Consider the following 20,111-nt stretch of genomic DNA (forward strand, 5'->3'; position numbering starts at 1 on the left):
TGTTTCCACCTTCGCACGTATAACGTTGGAACGCAGTGCCATTGTGTTATGTGATGTCCATGAGAAGATTTAACCCTTTGCGATATTCTCACATGAGGCTAATAGTAGGTACCTCCAAAATGGGTTACTCTTTTTTTTTCTTTTTTTCCCGCATCGTTTTTAAGGGAAAGAGAAAATAATTGGCCTGCGAATCAAAGGGCAAGCCCATGAGGAAAAAAAAAAAAAAAAAAAATGCAAAATATTGTACAACTTTTGTGTTCATTTAAAAAATTGCGAAGCGGAAAATATCAAATGAAGTGGTCTTTAAACATGTTTTTAGAATAAGCGCTTGTTTGAAATCCTTCTGCAATTTCTCATTCGAGGGAAATTACAAAATTGGGGAGTTCATGTGTATGTATAAGTGCGTATCTTACGCAATTTTTTTTTTTTTTTTCCCCCCTGCGTGTAAACATTTGTCCCATTTTTACACTTATTTTTAAGTTACATTTTGCGCATATGCCCAATTGTGTTTTTAACTTAACAGATATGTGTAAAAGCTTTCCTCTGATTTGGCATACGCGCGGTGAATTTTTCTGTTATTTTTACTGATCGTTATTCCTTTGCCAGGTGAATTTAAAAATTTGCCAAAGGTTAAGGCAAATTTTAAGTTTGAATTGTGAAGAAAGACACGTACGTAGCATTGATGGAGTTTACTATCATGTTAGTTCTTGAATTGTTGGACGTGTAAAATTACGACCGGATCTTGCGCGCAGTGATACGCCGCTCATGTGACACAGTGACTGGGGGAGCAACGTGATTACCCACGTCAAAGAGGAAAGGTGAAGCGGTAATCTATTCTGCCGCTATTTCCCTCCTTCCAATTTTTTTTTTTGCATAACGGCTCCTAACGATGCTGCAAGGGAAGATAAAAAAGTTCAAGCTCCCCATTAATAATAACATCGACAATTTTTTAAAGGACATAAGTTTGAAGAAAAATGAGTATGTGTACGGGTGTGGGGCGGAAGATATAGAAAATGTGAATCTAAAAGCCGAGTGCATAATTAATTATTTCAATTTTATCAACGACAGTTACAGTAATCTGTTACTTCTGTTGTGTCAAGAGGGATTTGACACAGTGCTGAATTACATACGGATAAGTGACAATTTAAACGATGGAGAACAGGAGAAGATATTCGGCTGTCTAACTATTTTAATTGAAAAAAGTGTAGACGTTTTTAAAAACTATTTTAAATGTGTAGAAAAATATCACCAAAAAAATGGGTATTGTGATAATGGAGTGGAAATGTTACAATTTATTGTAAACGAAAATAATAATATCATGAATATGATCATTCAGTGCTTGGAAGATAATTACAAGGAGTATTCTGTAAATGAAAAGAGGAAAAAAAAATTCACCTTTTTCGAGATCCACGAAATACTAATCTCCTACTTTAATGCGCTCACATTTATTTACTTAAATTTGTTTAACTGTTATTATAACAATAATTTTTGTAAGCAGCAAAATGCTGAGATGGTTATTGTTAATGTTCAGAGAGGGAGGAAAAAACTGAAAAAGGACAACGATGAAGAAACAAATGTCCCTTTGAAAAATATGAATTGTCTTTTGAACAACATCATTTTGTTGGTAAGCAATATGAATTTTAATATTTTATATGACCAGGTAAATATCCCCGTGGTGGATTTATATCTGCACTTTTTTCTAAATATCTACACAATTAACCAGGAAAATAACAACCTGTTTAATATAAGTACCTATCATGATCACATATCGATGATCATTGGGACTTTGTTGAAGATGTACATTAAGGAAGAGAAGGGAAAGGGCGGGGTTGGTACTCTGTCCAACAGGGGGAACAGGAACAGGGAGAGTGATAAAAGTGGGGGGGAAAAAGGCGGTGCTACTGGGTGGCAAGAAAGAGGAAATTTCAGCGAGGAATTGGATGAAGATAATGAGGATGCAAATAACGACGATAACGGAGGTGAGAGTTGCACCGATCAGGGTGGTAGCCCATTGGGGGAAACGCGGAAGGACCCCCCCAAGGAAGGAGACAACAAGAGCGAAAAATCAGTGGGAGAAAAGTCAGTGGGGGAAAAATTCTATTCCTTCTCCTTTACATACATTTTTTTAAACAGCTGCAAAAAATGCACCAACGTAAATATCTGTGATGCGTTACTAAGGGTAAAGAACACGGACATTCCGGCAATCATTATGAAGGAGTTTATCGATTACATAAAGGAGAATTCGCTCCTGTACTTAAACCTGAGCGTACAGACACATGCACAGAATGAAATATTAAATGTGCTAAATTTTTTGGAGTACTTATCGAAAAACTTAAGTTTCCATCTGTTGTCATTTTTGAAGGACTTGACGGACATGCTGGGTATTGATATTTATTACATTAGAAAATCCATTTTTGAGATTTTTAAAAATTTTATAACTTTAGCCAAGGCTAGTGAGGAATTGAACGAGAGGGGGAGCGTCGACAGGGATGGATCGGATGGGCATGCCACGAATGGTGGAAGGTTTAAGGTGGACATGGACACGGGGGAGGACGACGCAGACGACGATGATGAAGATGATGATGAAGACGAATCGGAGGAGACAGACCAGAACGACGATAGCAGCGACTTTTTCTCCCAAGGAAACGATGATGGGGGCGAATCTTCCGATGAGGAATTTAAAAAAGGAAACGAATTTAGGAAGAAGAAAGTAAACGCGAAAGGAAAAAACAAACGTGTTAGTGGGGAAAACGCGAAAAAGGGATGCACACTTAAGCAGAAGCAACAGAAGCAGAACAAAAAGAAGAAAAAAAAAAAAAAAAAAAAAATGAACGCATATTTAAGGTCATTTCGAGTAAGCGTGAGCGAAAGCAGCATCAGTACGTACAAGGATATTATTCACAAAATAGTTATGGAGGACCTTCCATTTTTACAATTATGCTTTAGTGAGTGTTTAAAGAATAGGGCCTTCGTTATGAACGTGTTGATGTCTAGGCAGCACGATTCGAAGCTGCATGTGCGATGCCACTTGTTAAAAATTTTACAGGAATTAGTAGAAAATAATTTCATCCCCCTTAACTATTACAATAATTTGTGTCTGATATGTAGCGAGCGGATAAATGATAAATCTCCCCTGGTGAGGCAGAGGGCCTTTTCCCTCCTTTCGTGCATAGCGAGCGACGTGGTGAAGAATAAGTATGTCATCCCGCTGAACACGGGTAGGATAAAGAGGGAACTGGCTAACCTGAGCAGGAGGCAGGAGACGATGAAGAGGAAGGAACTATCCAACGGGACGGGAAGGAAAAAAGTTAATCTGTCAGACAGTGATAGCAGTGATGGCAGTTATGGCAATAATGGGGGAGGGTGTGACATAACTAATCCAGACCAAGTAAAAGGAAAAGCGAAAAATGGTACTGACCACAAGGTTTCCACCCGAGTTAGCAACGAAGCGAACACAAATAAGTACGACCTGTTAATAAAAATGTACAACGAAGTTTTATTCATTTCTATTATTGTGGATGATTGTGTGGAACTGTGCTTCAGATTGTTGTATTCCGTGGTGGAGACGGACCAGAAGAGTGCCATCCGATTTATTATACTAGCACATATGTGTGGAAATAAAAAAGCAGAGGAAGAAATGAACAAAGTATGGTCTCTAATTTTTAGCAACAATTCAAGTATAGTAGAAATTATTATAAGCGAATTTGTAAATGTAAATATAACTTGTGATGACTATCGAATCAGTGCTTTCCGTCTAATTAATGTTTGTCTTAATAGCAAATTGAAGGATCTGTCATGTTTGGAGAAGATAATGGAGTGTCTGTTAATGCAGGAAAAGTCCAGCGTAAGTGTTACAAAACTGCTGGATGAATTATTTAACATAATTTTTGTAGATACGTTTAGTGAGAACAAAAATTTGATCATTAAGGAAGGGGCCCTCCTTCTGATGAAGATACTTTGCTATTCTATCCATACGGTAAATTTAAAAAAAGGGAAAAAAGAACAGCACTTTGTTTTTAGTAACAAAAGGAAGCATCTCATTTTGGTATTCATCAATCAGTACAAGGAAAATCTGCACTTTATAAATTTGCTAATTTTAATTTTGCGGTATAATAAGACGAATAAAATTGTGCAGAATTTACTCATCATTTTGTTTAACCTTGTTTTTGATCATATGTCTGATGGGAAGGGGGAGAAAAATGGAGAAAAAATTGCTCCTAGTGAGATCAGTCACCAGGCCTCCTCCCTGGGGAAGAGTAAACAAAGACGCGTCAGCATTAACAATGTTGCAGATAACACACACAATGGGACGATACCCGAACAGGTGGATTACTTCCCCCTGCATGATGACAGAAATGTGTGGTTCAAGTGTTGTCAGTCCATTGTGGAAAGCATGTACGAACATTTTGATGATTTTCTTGCGATTTTTGCGATGAAGATGAAGAGCATGCTGAGCGCCATCCTGCATGGTGGGAACAAAAGTGCGAATGAAGATTTGGCCGACATACGAGGGGGAGACAGCTCAGCGTGTAGACTACGCAGTAAAGGAGTGGACGAGCCTGAGGAAAGCGAAGTGCATAAATCCAACAAGGTGTCCTGCTTCCTGTTAACCAAATTTATATTCGTATCAGGCCATTTAGGGTTATATACCTACATATATGCAGAGAGGATACAAAATAATTTAAAAAAAATTGCATCGAAAAGTGACAGTAACTATGGAATGTGTACGAAGGAAGAAAAGGACAGAGAATATTTCGACTATGTGGTTGAAAATATGATTGTATGTAATAATTTATTGGGCAAAAAAATTATGCCTTTAATATTTTTAATTTTGAGTAACCCGGAGGGTTTTTTTAATGACTGTGTAGTTAAGGGGGAAGTGGACGGGGGGAAGAAGTGGCCCCTTAAAAGTGGCAGTTCCGCACTGTTTGGGGACGCCGATAATGTGAAGGGGAATATCTACATGCACTATGAGATGTACTTACTCGTCCTGGTTTGTCTCCTAACCCTGTGCAAGTTTTGCATAATTTCGCAAAAGTTTTGCCAGAGCGTCGTGAGAGATCACGTGTCGATTATACAGCTGATTGTGTCTATCATAACGGAGGAGGGGAACTCCATTTTTGAGTTGAAAACGGAGATGCTGCTGGGAAGGGGGGGTGCGCTATCCAATGGGGACGACACGGGGAGTGAGCACATGCTGAGTGATGATACCGACGGTAGTGACGGTGGTGGTCATGGTGGTGATCGCGTGAACCATTTTGTGCAGTCCTCTTCCCGAAGGGGCAGAAGGAAGAGGGAAGAAGCGAAAAAGGAAGACGACCATTTGTGCATCGAAAATGGGGAAGTGGAAAGTTTTGCTACCGAAGAGGAGGGGGATGACCCGTGGAATATCTTCCGAAGCAGAATCATGTTCCGGACCGTCTCAAACATACGAAAAATGCTCCTAATCAGTTACGCCGATTTGTTATATAGGCACCCAAACTTATTGGAGCCATACAACAAGTACATTTTTAAAGTTCTGAATGATAAGGACATAAATTTGAGGAGGACAGCGGTCTCTGTCTTTACGCACCTTTTCATGACGGACACGGTGAAGGCCAAAAATATTTTACTTGTCCATATGATGTACTTAACCATCGATAAGGATGAAAAAATATCGAGTGGGTCCAAATCGTTCTTCTACGAATTAGATAGAAAGTCACATGCAACATTGGTGAACAACATATGTGATATGATTTCCGTCTTGGCAAAAAATGAAAAAAAACTCACATACGAAATGAATAAAGAAATCGAAGAATTCCTTCTGAGTTTTATTAAGAAGAGTAAATATAACGAAACGTTGGTAGAGAAAATTTTTAAAAAAATGAAAGAAGTCAATATTAACAAAACGGACGCGCTGAAACTGTACATGCAGGTTTTTTTAAACATACAAATTGATGAGAAGGTTCTGAGCAGAATGAATAAATGCTTCCCTCTAATTAGATACATCATAAGGGAGAATCAGTACATTCAAGACAGCTTCATTCATATATGTAAAAAGGCCACGGAGAAAAAGAGGGGAAGGCCGGCAGAGGAAGGGCAACACCAACAGCAGCAATTGAACGCGTCAAACAATGAAAAGGGAAATAACGAACGGGTCGAAAATGACAAAATGGAAAATAAAATGAGGGAACTGGCTGAAGATATCCTAGGCAAAATCGAGTCCACCACGAATAAATCCAAGAACGTTTCGAACGCTCATGGCGGGGCAGCAACTGTTGTTTTGAAGGAGTCGAGAAGTAAGGACGATGAGGATGTGGTTAGAAATGACGGGGAACTGAGCATGAGCAGAAATGAGGAGGGTGACACGTAGCAGCGAGGAGGGAATTGGGACCGCACCATGGAGATGCACCTTTGGGGGGAAGGTTTCACATTTGAGCAGAAATTGGATTAACGGATGATCAAATGGGAGACTCTAACGATCAGTATATTTTCGAGTTAAAGCGGCGGCGAAAAATTGGGCTGCCATGAGCTAGCCATTTTGTCGCTGGGGCATAATGTGTTTGTTCTTGTTTTTTTTAATTTTGTGGGGAAGCAGTTGTAGGGGTGTCCATCATGCTCGGACCTGCCCCCCACACGTACATACATCCGTACGTAGGTACACTTTTGTGTGCACTCCTTTTTATGCCTATTTGTGCAACTACAAATTTGCCCTCTTTTCATCTCTTTGCTTTTACTCGCCGCTCCTGCTTATGCATGTACCATTTAAAAATTTAAACAAGCAGCGCGTGGCAAAATGGAGCATCGTTCGTGCCTTTACGCAATGAGTGCTTCGTTTCACCCCTCTTGCGGTGATCACGGGGGTATGCAAATGTGTAAGTGGAAACATGGGAAGGTGTGTGTTTGTGCAGATACGCACTATGTTTGTATGCATGCTTCGCGGTTTTTTTTTCCCCCCCCCTTTGCGCTGCATTGCTACAAATGAACAGTCTCTTGACAATTTTGAAACCGTTTGCCGTTTTGTTAATTTTAAAAAAGGATAAACGTTTGGAGGGCGCGAAGTTGAAGATAAGGAGGTGCGTCCACGCTGGGATGCCCATCTCCCATTTCATAACATAGGAGGGGAGTTGTCTTTTTTGGTTAAGGAGCTGGATTTATTCCAGGAATATACTCGTAAATTTGTGGGGAATATTCTACTCTTCCTCGTGTCCTTTTTTAAGAAGGTGGCTGAAGGGGAGGGGTCAAAGACGGGCGTGGAATCGCGGGGATAATTATGTGCCATCGGGGTTGATATTTTTCTTCCACTTGGGTGCCATACAACACCACCTCAGGGAACATTGCATCGTTTAAATTTTCTGTTTGATAAGGATGTAGGTTTTGTGGGGGGTCCATTCTTTTAACCTCTTATAGTCCTCAAGTATCTCCGTTCTGGAAAGAAGGCTCTTTTCTATCATGTCTTGAAAGTGGGGGGAAAAATGTCATATATATGTGTGGGTAAAAATGGGTTGTGTTTAATTTGTGCGATCGCATAGAGTAGGGTGCATGCGTCTAAGTATATTTTACCCGCGATGATGTAGTGGACTATTTCCTTTTTCACCCTCATCTGAACGGAACCACAATGAACGGTGTTTTTATTGTTTGGGAATGTATTGCTCAGAGAGCTGTTTTTTTAAGGGCAATTTTTGAAGCAAATAAAGAGGGGAATTTTAGCAATTGGGTCCTCACCAAGTACAGAATTAAGTCCTCCAGCCATGGGAGCACGATTAGGTTCATGTTTTTCTGGAAGGGAGGAAAAGGATGACACGCAGCATGGCGAAAACGTGCATATATGTCTATGCATAGGCATATAGCGCTAACTGTGCACTGGTGCGTACAGGCTACTCGATTACGCGCCGAGCCGGCACTTTTTTCCCCTTGGAACTCCATCCCCCCCTTTACCTCCAAGCCGCTTGGGAAATAATCCATCAGGGAATACAGGTCCAAGTTTTTCTGAAGTATAAAGTGCATGTTCTTCTGGGCTTTACTATGGGCAATCTTTTTTTTCATTATAATTTCCACTTTCTTTTTGAGTAGGATTCTGTCTTTTATTTTATGTTGCTAAGATGGAGAGGAAGGCAAAGGGGAGCCGGTACATGTTTTCATGCACTGAAGAAAGTACGCTTATATGTGTCTGTTTTTTTTTGTCCTCCTTTTTGCGCAACATGAGAAGGATTTCTTACCGTTTGTTCGTAAAACATGTCACTATTCTGTTCGTAGTTTTTAAGGGATTGATATTTGTCCTGTCTGATTTGTTCGTAATGGTTTATTTTGCTTATTATTTTACTTAACTCTTGGTCTTCGTAGATCTGTCGGGGGGGAAGATTTAAAAAAAAAAAAAAGAAACATAATTGTGTGTAAGCATATACTAGTGTACATAATGCTAAGTGGAACTATTTGCAGGCTTGCGAATAGGCTCATGTATTGAAGCTGGAGAGAAAGTTACCTCTTTTAACGCTTGATTTAGGACATCTTCAACGAGCTTCTCAATCTGGGGCTTTACTTTCCTTTTTTTTTTTTTTACGTACAAAAGGGGGTTAACAAAATGGTGAATGGGGTAATAAGTGCAACGTGTATGGTCGTATAAATTCAGGGGTGAAAAAACAAAATGAGATATTCTCCTCTGCATTACATTTGCACAACTGTTATGCAGCAGTTACGCGTCGTTATTTTTTTTTTGAATATTCAACGATATCTACATTTTTTTTTCGCTCTTTTCATACTCGTAATATTTGGTAAAGTCGTCAAGGAAGACTTGCGTTTCCGCGTTCCTGTAGACTGGGTTCCTTATTAACTTGTTTTTTCTTTCCCTTATTAGTTTTTTCTTTCTGTCCTCTAATTCTCGCTTCTTTTTTTTTTTAAACTGCTCTATAATATCTGCGCATTGAAAGTCGTCACTTGAGTTGTCTTCCATGGATTGGCTACTGGAAGAGGGGGTGACATTTTTTCTCTTTTTCACTGAATCGTCTTCACATTTTTCTGACTGAATTTGTACATTTTCTTTCTTCAGAAGATGGATAAGGTATTTATCATCACTTTTTATTTGTATGAATTGGGGATCATTTCTTTTTTGTGTTTTGTCTTTAACACTTGAATTTGTTTCGTGGGTGGTGTTCCCCTTGGTACTTTTGTGCCCTTCACCATTTGGGTTAACATGATTGTTTGGGTGGTGATCCCCCTTTGTTTTGTTTAATGTGTATTCGCGATATTTTGATGATACATTGGTGTTGTCTTTTTTCGCTTCTGTTTTTTTTCCTGATGTTGTTTCCCCACTGTTCGCATGGCAGGATTTGCCTTTATCATTTTGGGTATCTGCAAAGGGGGTGTATAATGGCGGGTTTTACTTTTTCATTTTTTTGAATACAACTTTTTGGGGAAAAACTTATCGTCTTCTTATATTACCACTTTTTAGTGGGCTGTGTGTAGACGTCTTGGGATAATCCTTTCCCTTTTTCGCTCGGGAGATTGCAGCCTGATTGAGCACAGTGGCAGAGTTGGGGGGGACTCATGTTGACATGGGCACATATGTAGTCATAAGTGGAACATTAGATCTTCGGTGGCTCACTAAGACGCAACTGCCTGTATATGTAAATCTTTTGCGGCAATATATTTTTGGAAGATGCTGAAATAGGCGCTTGCGATGTTGGACACACTTTGCGAATTCGCTCGGGAAAAATAAAAAAGGGGAAGTTGGAACATAGCGCATTATCCACTTGGTAGCTATTCAACCGTTTAGATTACCTGTCCGTACACTTTTAGAGGCCTGTTAGCGTTAACATTGCTGCCCGATTTGCAGGCTGGCTGTTTTTTGAGTTTTATTCTGCGATGTGGGTGCAAGTTGGGGGGGAACGAATAAACGTGTCTTTGTGGTGTCTACATGGAGATGTTTATGCTTGCGTCGTGTTTACGCAAAGAGCATTGTGTCTTTTTACTGGTTCTGTAATTTGATTACCCTACTGATTCTACTTTAAGGTTCGCCTCATCTTTCTTCATTTTTACTTACAACGAAGGGAAAGGAAGAACGGGGAGAAATAACTGCCTGTGACATGCCATAGAGGAGCAGCCCTTCCATTTGCAGGCATTTTTGTGTGTACCCCTGACAGGGGTAGGGAGTAAGAGAGAAAAAACGGAAGTGGAAAAAAACTATGACACGGGGAGATGTTATTCGATGTAGTGAGGTTTAACGTAGATAGGGGTACACTGGATGCCAATTTTGTTCCTTGCCCTTTCTTGTCTCTTTTTCGTCAAAAGTTAAAAAAAAAAAAAAAAAATGCAAAAATATGCGCATGCACATTTGTGGACCAACGTAGCAATAATGAGATGAACGAATAGGTGAAGCGCTTCCATTTTGGGGAAGTCACGAGAATACATGGATTATGAAGTAAAGGACCTGGAATAACTTCCCGCGAATGGTATTTCATAGTTTACATTTTTTACTGGACGTTTTAAAAGTTCCTGGCGTTTTTATTGAGTATACGAAATTCTTTTTTCGCATATAGAGAAGCGCTTTTTTTTTTGGTGGGTCAATTTGGTCAATTTTTCATAAATTGAAAGGGGAAGAATAAAATTCATTCTACGGATAGTACGTGTAGTTATTCACAAATGGGAATGACATGTTGGGGAATTCATCCAAAAGGGGGACGGTAAGAATGAAGAGACCGTCTACGGGTGGGTTTATTTTCCCGATTCTACAAAACGCGATGGAAAAGTGATATGTAAATGCGTCCTCACAAATGGGCACATCTGCTTAAAGAACAAAAAAAAAAGGGAAAAATTCCCCCATTGACAAATACAGCAAGAATGGGATTCTTCTATAAGTGCGCACAGGTACACATTGGTGCACTTATACATTTCACCCCATATGTGTACCCTTTTGCTTTGCTTTGCGATGTTTTATGGTCTCAGTTAAGGGTGACGCATGGGGGCACAGTTATATCGTCTTCACAGTGGATAAGCAGATGGAGCGGGGGAAAGGGCGATGACCTACATTCCCGCACCCCACTTCCACATTATAAGAATAAAAAATCGTAGAGGATGTTCTGAAAACGTTGGATCTGGGTTGTGTCCTCAGGTAGGACAGTGGACTTGTTTTCAAATTGGTTGTTTCGCACTTTTTTTTTGTTGGAAATTTTTACACAATTGTGCTTCCGCTGGTTCAGCATCACATTAACGGCATCGAATATTTTTTTTATTTTATGTGTGAATTTCTTCGTGCGTCCAATTGCGTCCAGCACAATTTGGAACTTTCGGAGGTCTATCAAATGTATCAGATTGAGGAACTCATGGGTAGAATAAATAAAAGATGTGAACAAATATTCTATAAAATAAAAAAAGTGCTTCCTATCCGTGTAGTGCTTTTTTTGTATAAAGAAATTACGTTGGCGTTCTTTGAGCACATCGATTAGGTATTCATTCTTCAAATTTAAGAGGATTAAATGTTTTAAAATGAGAAGCTGTTCGTAGGTATCTATCCTGTTTAGGTAACACACGACGTTGAAGGTGAATTCTGCCATGAAGTGGACGATAAAGTTGTCCTTCAAGGTTTGGGGTGATTGTTCAATTGTTGCTGGTTCACTATTGGGGGTGAGTTTTATGGGAATTTCACAATTTGTGTTGATTGCTTCTTGGGTTTCGTGCGTTTGTATGAGAAGGTCGTGCAGGGTGTACTGGTTAAGCGAGTTTAAAAAGAGGGAGTACCTGTCTTGTATTTTTTGCAAGTCGAATGTGGGTTCTCCAAAAGGAGGGTAACCAAAAGGGCGGATTTCGCAATTCAGCATGTTCCCCCTTTTGAGGTAGTACAAAATGGTCAAGAGGCTATAGCAGACGTCGGGGGGTGCTTCCCCCTTCAGAATAGACTTACATGGTACTCTCTTGAGGAAGGAGTAATATATTTTTACATTTTTAAACGCGCCATCGTCACAAAGAGGTTTTAACAACTCGTGCAAGAGGACATTCAAATGGAAGACCTTTAAATGATTAATCCTTTCGGTAACCCTTTCCATGTTTTGAAAAAATAAAGAAAACACTTCAAGGTATAGCTTTGCATCTCTGTACACGTCCTCATTTATACTTGTGCCATTTTCTATTTTTTCCATTACAAATTTGCTGTCGATAAATTCGCACTCTGTGAGCATATGCTTTAACAAATGAAAGTGAAGACGAATGTAAAGGTCGTACGTTGATGTATTCTCACACTGATCCTGGAGATACGAATTGAGGATGCCATCTTCACAGGCTCCATTTGCATCGTAGGAGTGGTGGATACTGTTTTTTCCATTTTTGTTACTACTGAATGTGTGCTGGTTAAATTGTGTATCTATGCTGTAAATAATTTTTAAAAAAATTCTTCTACTGATTATATTTTCTTCATGCAAATAATTTAACAGTAATAAACTCGTGTAGAGGTTTTTTTTTATGTTCAGGTAAATATTGCTATAATTGTGCGTCAGGATTTCCTTAATTTTTAAGTGGGTCTTTTTCATTTCGATGGAGATGTCTTCATCCTGGGGGGGGCAATTTTGCAGTGACAGGTTTTCCTCCACGGGGTCTGTTTTGCACGGGGGAAGGCTATTGTCTACGCTACTTGTGTTACTTCCGTGTTCGCTCAGCGTACCGTTGTATTGAAGAGGACATTCGGCACTTCTGTGTTCAGCCGGATACGCTGCACGGATGTCATCCCCAGGGGGGAGGACCAAATTGCCCATCACCTCCCCGTAAAACTTCTCCTTCCATTTTATATTTTCATTAACATCTTCCAGGTAATCCTCCACGTGAGGATTGTGATCGTTCCCACTTTTGTGGTTGTCTCGTGACGGGTGGACGAGGTTGTCCAGGTGTATCTTCCTTACGATCGAAACTAACACGTACAAGTGTTTGCTATTCAAGAAACAGGAATGGCAAAACAAATGCTCTATGATGGCGTGAAGAATTTTAAAATTTAGCATATTATATTTATGCGAGAGGACGAGCGTGCATACAACCTGGTTGATTGTAAATGTGTTTAAATGAATTAGTATTTTATTTTGTGCTTCTTTTATCTTTATAAGGTTATACTCGTCTGCCCTGTTTTTCATCGTTTTCATGAGGACTTCAAACGTGTATTTTTCATTCTCCCTTTGTGCAGGCAGGGAGTATGATATGTGGGTGCTCACTTTTTTTTTTCTGTCAACAAGGGTGCTACTACTACTATGGAAGTACCTTCTATGACACCCCCCCTTTTTAGCATCAAGGGGATGCTTTTTCCCCTTTACAAGTTTCAGTACAGCGAGGCAGCTATTTTTCATTCGCATGTTGTGGAAGTGGGGCCAAATTTCGCCATGAGGGGGATAAATACGCCATATTCATGGCATTTAAGGGATTATCAGTTTTATGGAAAAAAAAAGGGGTGAATACAAATGTTGTCACATCAGGAATCGTGCGCATAGGAAGGTGGAACATTCAGCTGTTCTACTCCGTTGCACTTTTCATTTTTATGACTCTACAAAATGATGCTTGAAAGTAAAAAGTTGCGTCAAAATTTTTTGCCAAAAAAAATGAATAAATGAATAAATAAATACAGCTAAAATGTGCATTATTCAAAAGGTAAATCTTAATTAAAAAAAAAAAAAAAAATTAACAGCGCCTATGAACGGCTTCAAAACGAATGTTTTAAAAAAAAGAATTATTTCTTAAAAAGGAACTTAAAAAAAAGGGGACAAAAAAAAAAAAAAAATAGGGAAGGCATAACAAAGGTGCATACATGCACACATGCATTGATATACGCCCGTATACCTACTACTTATGCTTGCATAAGAGTTTTAAAAGAATTTGCAAAATCCATCCCTGATTTGATGCAGCTCGTTTAGTGTATCTAGCCAGAATTTTATTAGCTGAAAGGGGGGGCAACAAAAGAAAAAAGGGGGGAATCCATATTTACACGTCGGAAAAAGTGGGAGGACGTACAATCAGAAAGGGTGTTCCTCCAATTAGCATAAACAGGAAAAAAGTACACACACGCACCAAATTTATACAAATAAAACAGAAGGAAAAATAAATCTGTGTGCGCTCTCCCAATGGATGAACCAGCTAATGTGTAGCATAAACAGGTTGGTTAACAATGGCGTATTGTCATAGGATGTACATAAAATGGATGCAAAAAAGGGGGACCAAAAAATTAAAGGAATATATCCAGCCTTACCTCATCATCCGAATGCGTCCTGGCCATGGTGTTCGTAGGTTTTAATAAAAATAATTTTCTATAAATGGACGAATTTTGATACAAAACATTTCTTACGTTTCTGTAAATGCTTATTAATGTGTTTAGGTCCTTGTTTATTTCATCTGCGGGGGGGAGAAAAAAAAAAAAAATAAATAAATACAATTATTTGACTTTACAAATTTCTTGCATTTCTCCCTTTATGTGTAGGAACACACAAGGGTCCAACTCTGACAACGTAACATGATCAAGCATATAGTCATCACTCAGAGATGAAATGCTAGCAGATGGGGGGCACTTTTCTACACACAAAATTGCGCGCATTAAAGTACAACCACCAAAATGGCGTAGTATATTCCACGCCACAGTCGCGTTATGCAAAAAATTACTTAATTCGGAGATGGTGTCATAATTGTAAAAAAAGAAATTGTGAATATCAAAGTTGCTTATTTTTTTATTCGAAATGTTATTAAAAGAAACGCGAAGAGTTTTGTTGTAGTTCCAATTGTATATACCCCATAAATAAAAATTTACAAATTTTGTGGTATATTTTAATACATTTTTTGTTTTTGCACACGTTTTATCATCTACGTTTTCCATTTTTGAAACTGTTTTCAAACTAGACCTAGACCTTTCTGGCTTGACGTCTGTGTCACTTAAAAGGTCACTTTTTTTCTGGTGAGTTCCTCCTTTTCTTCTTCTCCTCTTCCTTCTTTTAACTTCTGTTTTGGTTTGTTCTATTAATTTTTTTTTTTGTCCTAGTTTTTTTCTTTTTTTCCTTTTCCTTTTCTTGGTTATCAAAGTTTTCTTTATTAGTTTGAATCTCTTATCGATTTTTATTTCCGTTTTTGCTTTTTCTTCCGTTTTCATTTCCGTTTTTCCTTTCATTTTCGTTCTTCTTTTCCTTTTATTTATTTTTAAGTAGTAATAATTCGCGTACGAGTACCCTATTAGGGGCGTTAAAATGAAGTCGTTATCAGGATATTCCTTTTTTTTCACATTTTTACACTTGGGATTTAGTACCTTCACAATTACGTTTTTGCATAATTTGTTCACATATATATGCATGACGTAAACGTATAGTAAAATGTTTATGTCCTCTTTGCAAAATTTATACAGCGCTTCAATTTTTTTAATTTTTTCATCGTCTAGGGGGTTGTTTATGTGCTCCACCTGTTTGTTCTTACAGTACTTGTTGCAGTAGGCTTGCGTGGTGCTATACCTATTGGGCGTATTATTTTTATGTGGGAAGTCCATGTGCACTGTTAAATTATGATGATCATTTTGTTGGGACTCTTTTTTCACAAGGTTGGCTGTGTTGATCACTTGTCTGACGCGCATCTTCGATCGGTTACCTACATGGTTTGCATCACTAATTATGGTTCCGTTTATCTGTTCGTTTGGGAAGCTCATATATGTGCCGTACATTGGACGGTTCACTTCGCTCGTTACTACTCCGGTGGTCTGTTCAATATTTTCGTCGTAATTTGGGCTAGCCGTGAATTCGTTTCTATCGCATATATTTTCGCAGTTTACTGATTCATTCTTTTCGTAGGAATTTTGGCTAGTCGTTGACTCATTCTGGTCTCTACCATTATAGTAATTAGTTGTTCCCTTCTTTTCGTAAGAATTCTGGCTTATGGTCGATTCGTTCTGATAGCTTCTACTGTCGCCATTGAGTGAATCCGTTTTATCACCCAGAATGTCATTTTTGTAATTTGTAGGTTTTGCATAGTTATCTTCATTAAGGTGTACAAAATTTTCTTTTTTAAAAATTTCTTCCTCACTTGTAATGTCCATTTGGCCCATTTTCTGATATGAAGGTTCCACTATGCTTTGTAGCTCTTTAGGGTTATCCTCTACAACTTCTTCTTCAAGAATTACACTAGAGGTGTTCCCATCATCGTCATTTAAGGGATCGGTATGGTCGCTTATTGTTATTACATTTTCATCCACACATTCTTGTTGATAGTTGACATGTTTGTGCATCTCGTCTGGGTTTCCTTTACCCACGGAGCGGGAATCCAGAACGTTGTCTTCATCTACCTCTTTACCATTTGCAATGAATTTACTAGTAGGTGCATCATCTGGGTGTTCCATTTGATCGTCTGAGTCCCGTGTGGCTTCATTCATATCTGCATATCGTTCATTGGTATTTTCCTTGGGAGCCTTATCATCTGGATCTTCTTTTCTTAAGTTTACTTCTTCCTTCTGCTCATTCACCTTGGCTATTACGTTTATGCTGTGTTCGTTCTCATTCGTTATAACTGTTGCCACCTTTTTATCGTCTTTCATGTAGCCATTTTCATGTGCAGTTTCGCTTCCCACCGTTTGGGGTTCATTTCCTTTTGTACCATCTTCATCATCCTGCTTCAATTTTTGTTCGCGCTCCTTTGAAAATTTAAAAAAAAGTGCTAATTTGGTAAGGTATGTCTTTGTTCTTTCCTTGTTTATGTTGAATATGGTTCTTTTTGTAGATGAATCCTGCGTCATTTTGGTTGGATTATCCCCATGAAGAATGTGTGGCGTTTTGAAAAGGGAGTGCGTTTCTGTTTCTTTGTTCTGCGCTTTCGTTTCGTTTTCGTGGGGTACTTTCTCTTCCTCTTTGTGGTGCACTTCTTCTTCATTTTTTTGGTACACTTCTTCCTCATTTTTGTGGCACACTTGCTGTTCATTTTCGTGGAGTATCTCCTCTTCCATTTCTTTCTTTATTTCTTGCTCCTCTTCTTCCCCATTGTTCTCCTCTTGAATTGGTACTACTGTCTTCCTTCTCCCCTTGCGTTTTATTTCGGTTACTTCTGTCTGCATCATCTCCTCTTTTCTTTTCTTAATGTTTAAGCCTCCGTCACTCTTACCATCTAGGTATTCTTCTTGTTCCTTTTTCCTTTTCCAAATTGTCCTTCGTGTTTCTTCCGTGGTGACACTATCCCTTAATGGTTTATCTAATCCACGTTCATATCCTGTTGTCTCGCCTATTTCCATTTTTAGTGTACGCCTTCTGCGCTTTCTTCTCTTTTTCGTTATAATCCTCTTTGCGGCAGGCACCTGGACTTTTACGAGCGCATTATCTGTAGCTATCCCCTTTCCTAACATGCTGTGGACCCCACTATATTTAGTGTTATACATGCAGTCGTAATTTTTGCTTAAACATTTATACTCAGCAAAAGGTATGCTTTCTATTTGTCTCTTTTTTGACTTATCGACAATTTTGATAATTTCCAAAAGTTGGAAAATGTCCATATCGATGTTTAAGCATGAGAAGTAGTAAGAATCGTTGACCCAGAAGAAGGAGGGGACTATTAAGAAGTAGGAAAGGATGGTATTTTTACCTTTGCAAATGTTTTTAATGCATGCTCTGTATTCAATCCCTTGTGGGGATCTAAACTTGGCCAGTAGATTTCCTTTCAATTCGTACTGATACGTTTCCCCTTCTATTATTTTTCTTCTGCTTGCGTAATTTTGGAGGTTGATGTGGTCATTTTTGAGCAATTTGAAGGAGCTTTCTCCGTCGTCGGTGTAAAGGGAGGAATCAGTCGGTTTCTTCGTCCCGTGGTCAGTGAGGTACTTCATCGCGTACTTGGGGGGGTGCTTCTTCCCAAAGTTAGGGCGGTCCTTCGTCCCCCATTCTACGGCGTACTTGCCGGAATATTTTACATTACTTGCGTGGTGCATGTGATTATGGTGACCATCCACATGACCACCCTGATTGGGTGTGTTTATGTCACTGTCGTAGTCGCTTCCCACTTTGCCGCTCCGGCAACTTCCTCTGTGGGAAGACCACAAATGGGTCATTTTTCCCCGGGTGTTCGCATTTGCTTCATCCAGATGGGGACCCACCTCATTCGAGTGGAACATCTTCCATTTGCTGTCCTCTTCATTCTCCTTTCTGTTCCTTGAAGTAATTTCATTAAAGTCGTCATTAGTTATGAGGACATTATTTTGCAATATAATTCGGACGTCTACTTTTTTAATAAAATTTAGGACAAGGTGATCTACATGGAGATCTTTTTCGCTTTTATAAATTTTCATCAAATTATTTATCATAACATTTTGTAAATTTACATTGTGCGAGTATACCTTTTTAACTTCCAATAATTTCACGGCGAGAACGAAGCTGACTTTATTTTGTATGTTTTTGCAGAAGAGAGATTTGATAAGTTCCCACTTTTTATGCGTAAATAATTTATAATGTTTGAAGGCTTTTTTGTATTGTAAAGTGTATTTATAATTTTCCAACGATTGGACAATATAGAATATTTCTCTGGCTTTTCTTTTTTCATCATTTTTACGTATTACGCAATTAATTATGCTGTTACTATGCATAAGGGCAGAATCCTTTGTGTATCTCCTTCTTCTTCTCCTACGTCTTTTTTTCACTTCGCATTTGAATTCGGGGTTATTGGCGTTGTTGTTATTCATTCCCGTTTTTGTGTTGGTGTGCATTTCTTTTTCTTCATTTTTTTCCTTCAAATCGGCACATGTATTGTCCCCTTTTTGCTCCTTTTCGTAAGGCTTACAATTGACTTCTTCATTTGGATTGGAGTTAGAAGGTTGGTACGTCGTGCTGGCTACATTTTCGCTGCTTAAATTTGCGATGTAACTTTGGACATATTTTTCATCATTTATATTGTTCAAAATTTTGACGTAGTTGGCGATGGTTACGTTATGATCGGATGATAAATGAATATCGTTAACTTTGAGCTCTGTGTAAAAATTGACTATTCTTCCAATTCCTATTCTGTTTTTCTCCTTGTGCTTGAAGAACACTACGTCATTATGTTCGAAGGTGGTAAAATTATTCTTTTCCTTACGTGGAGTGTGTTCATTTTGGTCTTCATTTATTTTAATGCTTTCCATTTAGTTAAAGGTAGTAAATGTTCTTTCCCTTTTTCTCGAATTAAAGCAGCACATTGAAAAGTGGCATACGGGGGAGATGGTTAAGCCGTTCAGGTGGACTTACTGAAGATTCTCTAATTGTATTCATTTGACAGTTCTTATTTATGGTAAGAGGTGAATACAATTGGGTGTTTCATTTTAAAAAGAAGCGGTGGAAGAAAAAGGCGTGTATACAAAATGGGAGAAAACACAGCGGGGAATTGTTTTATCTTTAAAAAGTATGACAGTTGGAAAATTTAAAAAAGAAGGTTAAAGCGCTTGGAGGGTAAGCACTCGGCGGTAATTGCGTAACAGAATTGAAAGACTGGGAAAAACGGATCAATGTGCGTTTTCCGCGATATGTACAAATGTATGTTTTCTTCTTCTTACATACACTGTATACAAATTTTTATGTAAATATGCGCAATTTGACAGGGCAGTGGAAAGCAAAAAGGGGATGAAAACGTATTAGCAGTACATACTGCAATAATCGTTTTGTAAATTTTCAGACAAAAAAAATGAGAAAAGTTGACACGCGCATCTTGAAACGTGATTGTACTTTAGGGGTACTGGCGGGGGCCAAACATGATAAATTCACATGGCGCGAAATGGAAGGTTAAGGTCGTACACGTAAATACACACGCGCACATACATATATATACATGTATATATATGTATGTGCATATGTGTATACAAAAATTCGTGTACTACGTATACTTTACCTTGCGTGTACGAATATACGTGTGCATACGTTATACGCAGGCAGGCGCGCATACTCATATACATACATGCATTTGTGTAATCAAGAGAGAACAATGAAAAGCAGGATGAACGATATGCGTTCTTTTATTACTGCACAAAAAAAAAAAAAAAAAAGAAGTGATTATGCCATTTTAGCCATTTTAAAATGTTGACACAAATGCGGAAGGAGTGAACTACCCTAAGAGGGTTCACATTTTTATTCCCTTGCAACGTTTACGTATGCGCGATGGGTTTTTCGCACAATCCAAATTTGTAAAGACCAACT

The 20,111-nt window shown here is 38.6% G+C and overlaps 4 protein-coding genes across 4 annotated transcripts; 1 reads left to right on the forward strand and 3 right to left on the reverse strand.

Annotated features, from left to right (window-relative positions):
* Window positions 1-889: 889 nt before the first annotated feature.
* PCOAH_00051040 (Uncharacterized protein) lies at window positions 890-6,352 on the forward strand (the record flags this gene model as incomplete). Its single annotated transcript, XM_020061886.1, has 1 exon — window positions 890-6,352. One exon carries the CDS (start codon window positions 890-892, stop codon window positions 6,350-6,352), a length of 5,463 nt encoding a protein of 1,820 aa, XP_019917216.1.
* Window positions 6,353-7,172: 820 nt separating this feature from the next.
* On the reverse strand, window positions 7,173-10,162 carry PCOAH_00051050 (Uncharacterized protein; the record flags this gene model as incomplete). Its single annotated transcript, XM_020061887.1, has 11 exons — window positions 7,173-7,206; window positions 7,381-7,435; window positions 7,543-7,582; window positions 7,705-7,758; window positions 7,918-8,076; window positions 8,199-8,324; window positions 8,462-8,522; window positions 8,739-9,327; window positions 9,418-9,487; window positions 9,757-9,835; window positions 9,968-10,162. The coding sequence occupies 11 exons, from the start codon at window positions 10,006-10,008 to the stop codon at window positions 7,173-7,175; spliced, it is 1,308 nt and encodes a 435-aa protein (XP_019917318.1).
* An 862-nt stretch (window positions 10,163-11,024) lies between these two features.
* On the reverse strand, window positions 11,025-13,298 carry PCOAH_00051060 (Uncharacterized protein; the record flags this gene model as incomplete). The annotated part of the gene is made up of 1 exon (XM_020061888.1): window positions 11,025-13,298. The coding sequence occupies one exon, from the start codon at window positions 13,296-13,298 to the stop codon at window positions 11,025-11,027; it is 2,274 nt and encodes a 757-aa protein (XP_019917378.1).
* A 465-nt stretch (window positions 13,299-13,763) lies between these two features.
* PCOAH_00051070 (Uncharacterized protein) lies at window positions 13,764-19,066 on the reverse strand (the record flags this gene model as incomplete). The annotated part of the gene is made up of 3 exons (XM_020061889.1): window positions 13,764-13,883; window positions 14,192-14,334; window positions 14,599-19,066. 3 exons carry the CDS (start codon window positions 19,064-19,066, stop codon window positions 13,812-13,814), a joined length of 4,683 nt encoding a protein of 1,560 aa, XP_019917113.1.
* Window positions 19,067-20,111: the final 1,045 nt, after the last annotated feature.

Source organism: Plasmodium coatneyi, chromosome 13 (assembly GCF_001680005.1).
Source record: "Plasmodium coatneyi strain Hackeri chromosome 13, complete sequence".
NCBI lineage: Eukaryota > Apicomplexa > Aconoidasida > Haemosporida > Plasmodiidae > Plasmodium > Plasmodium coatneyi.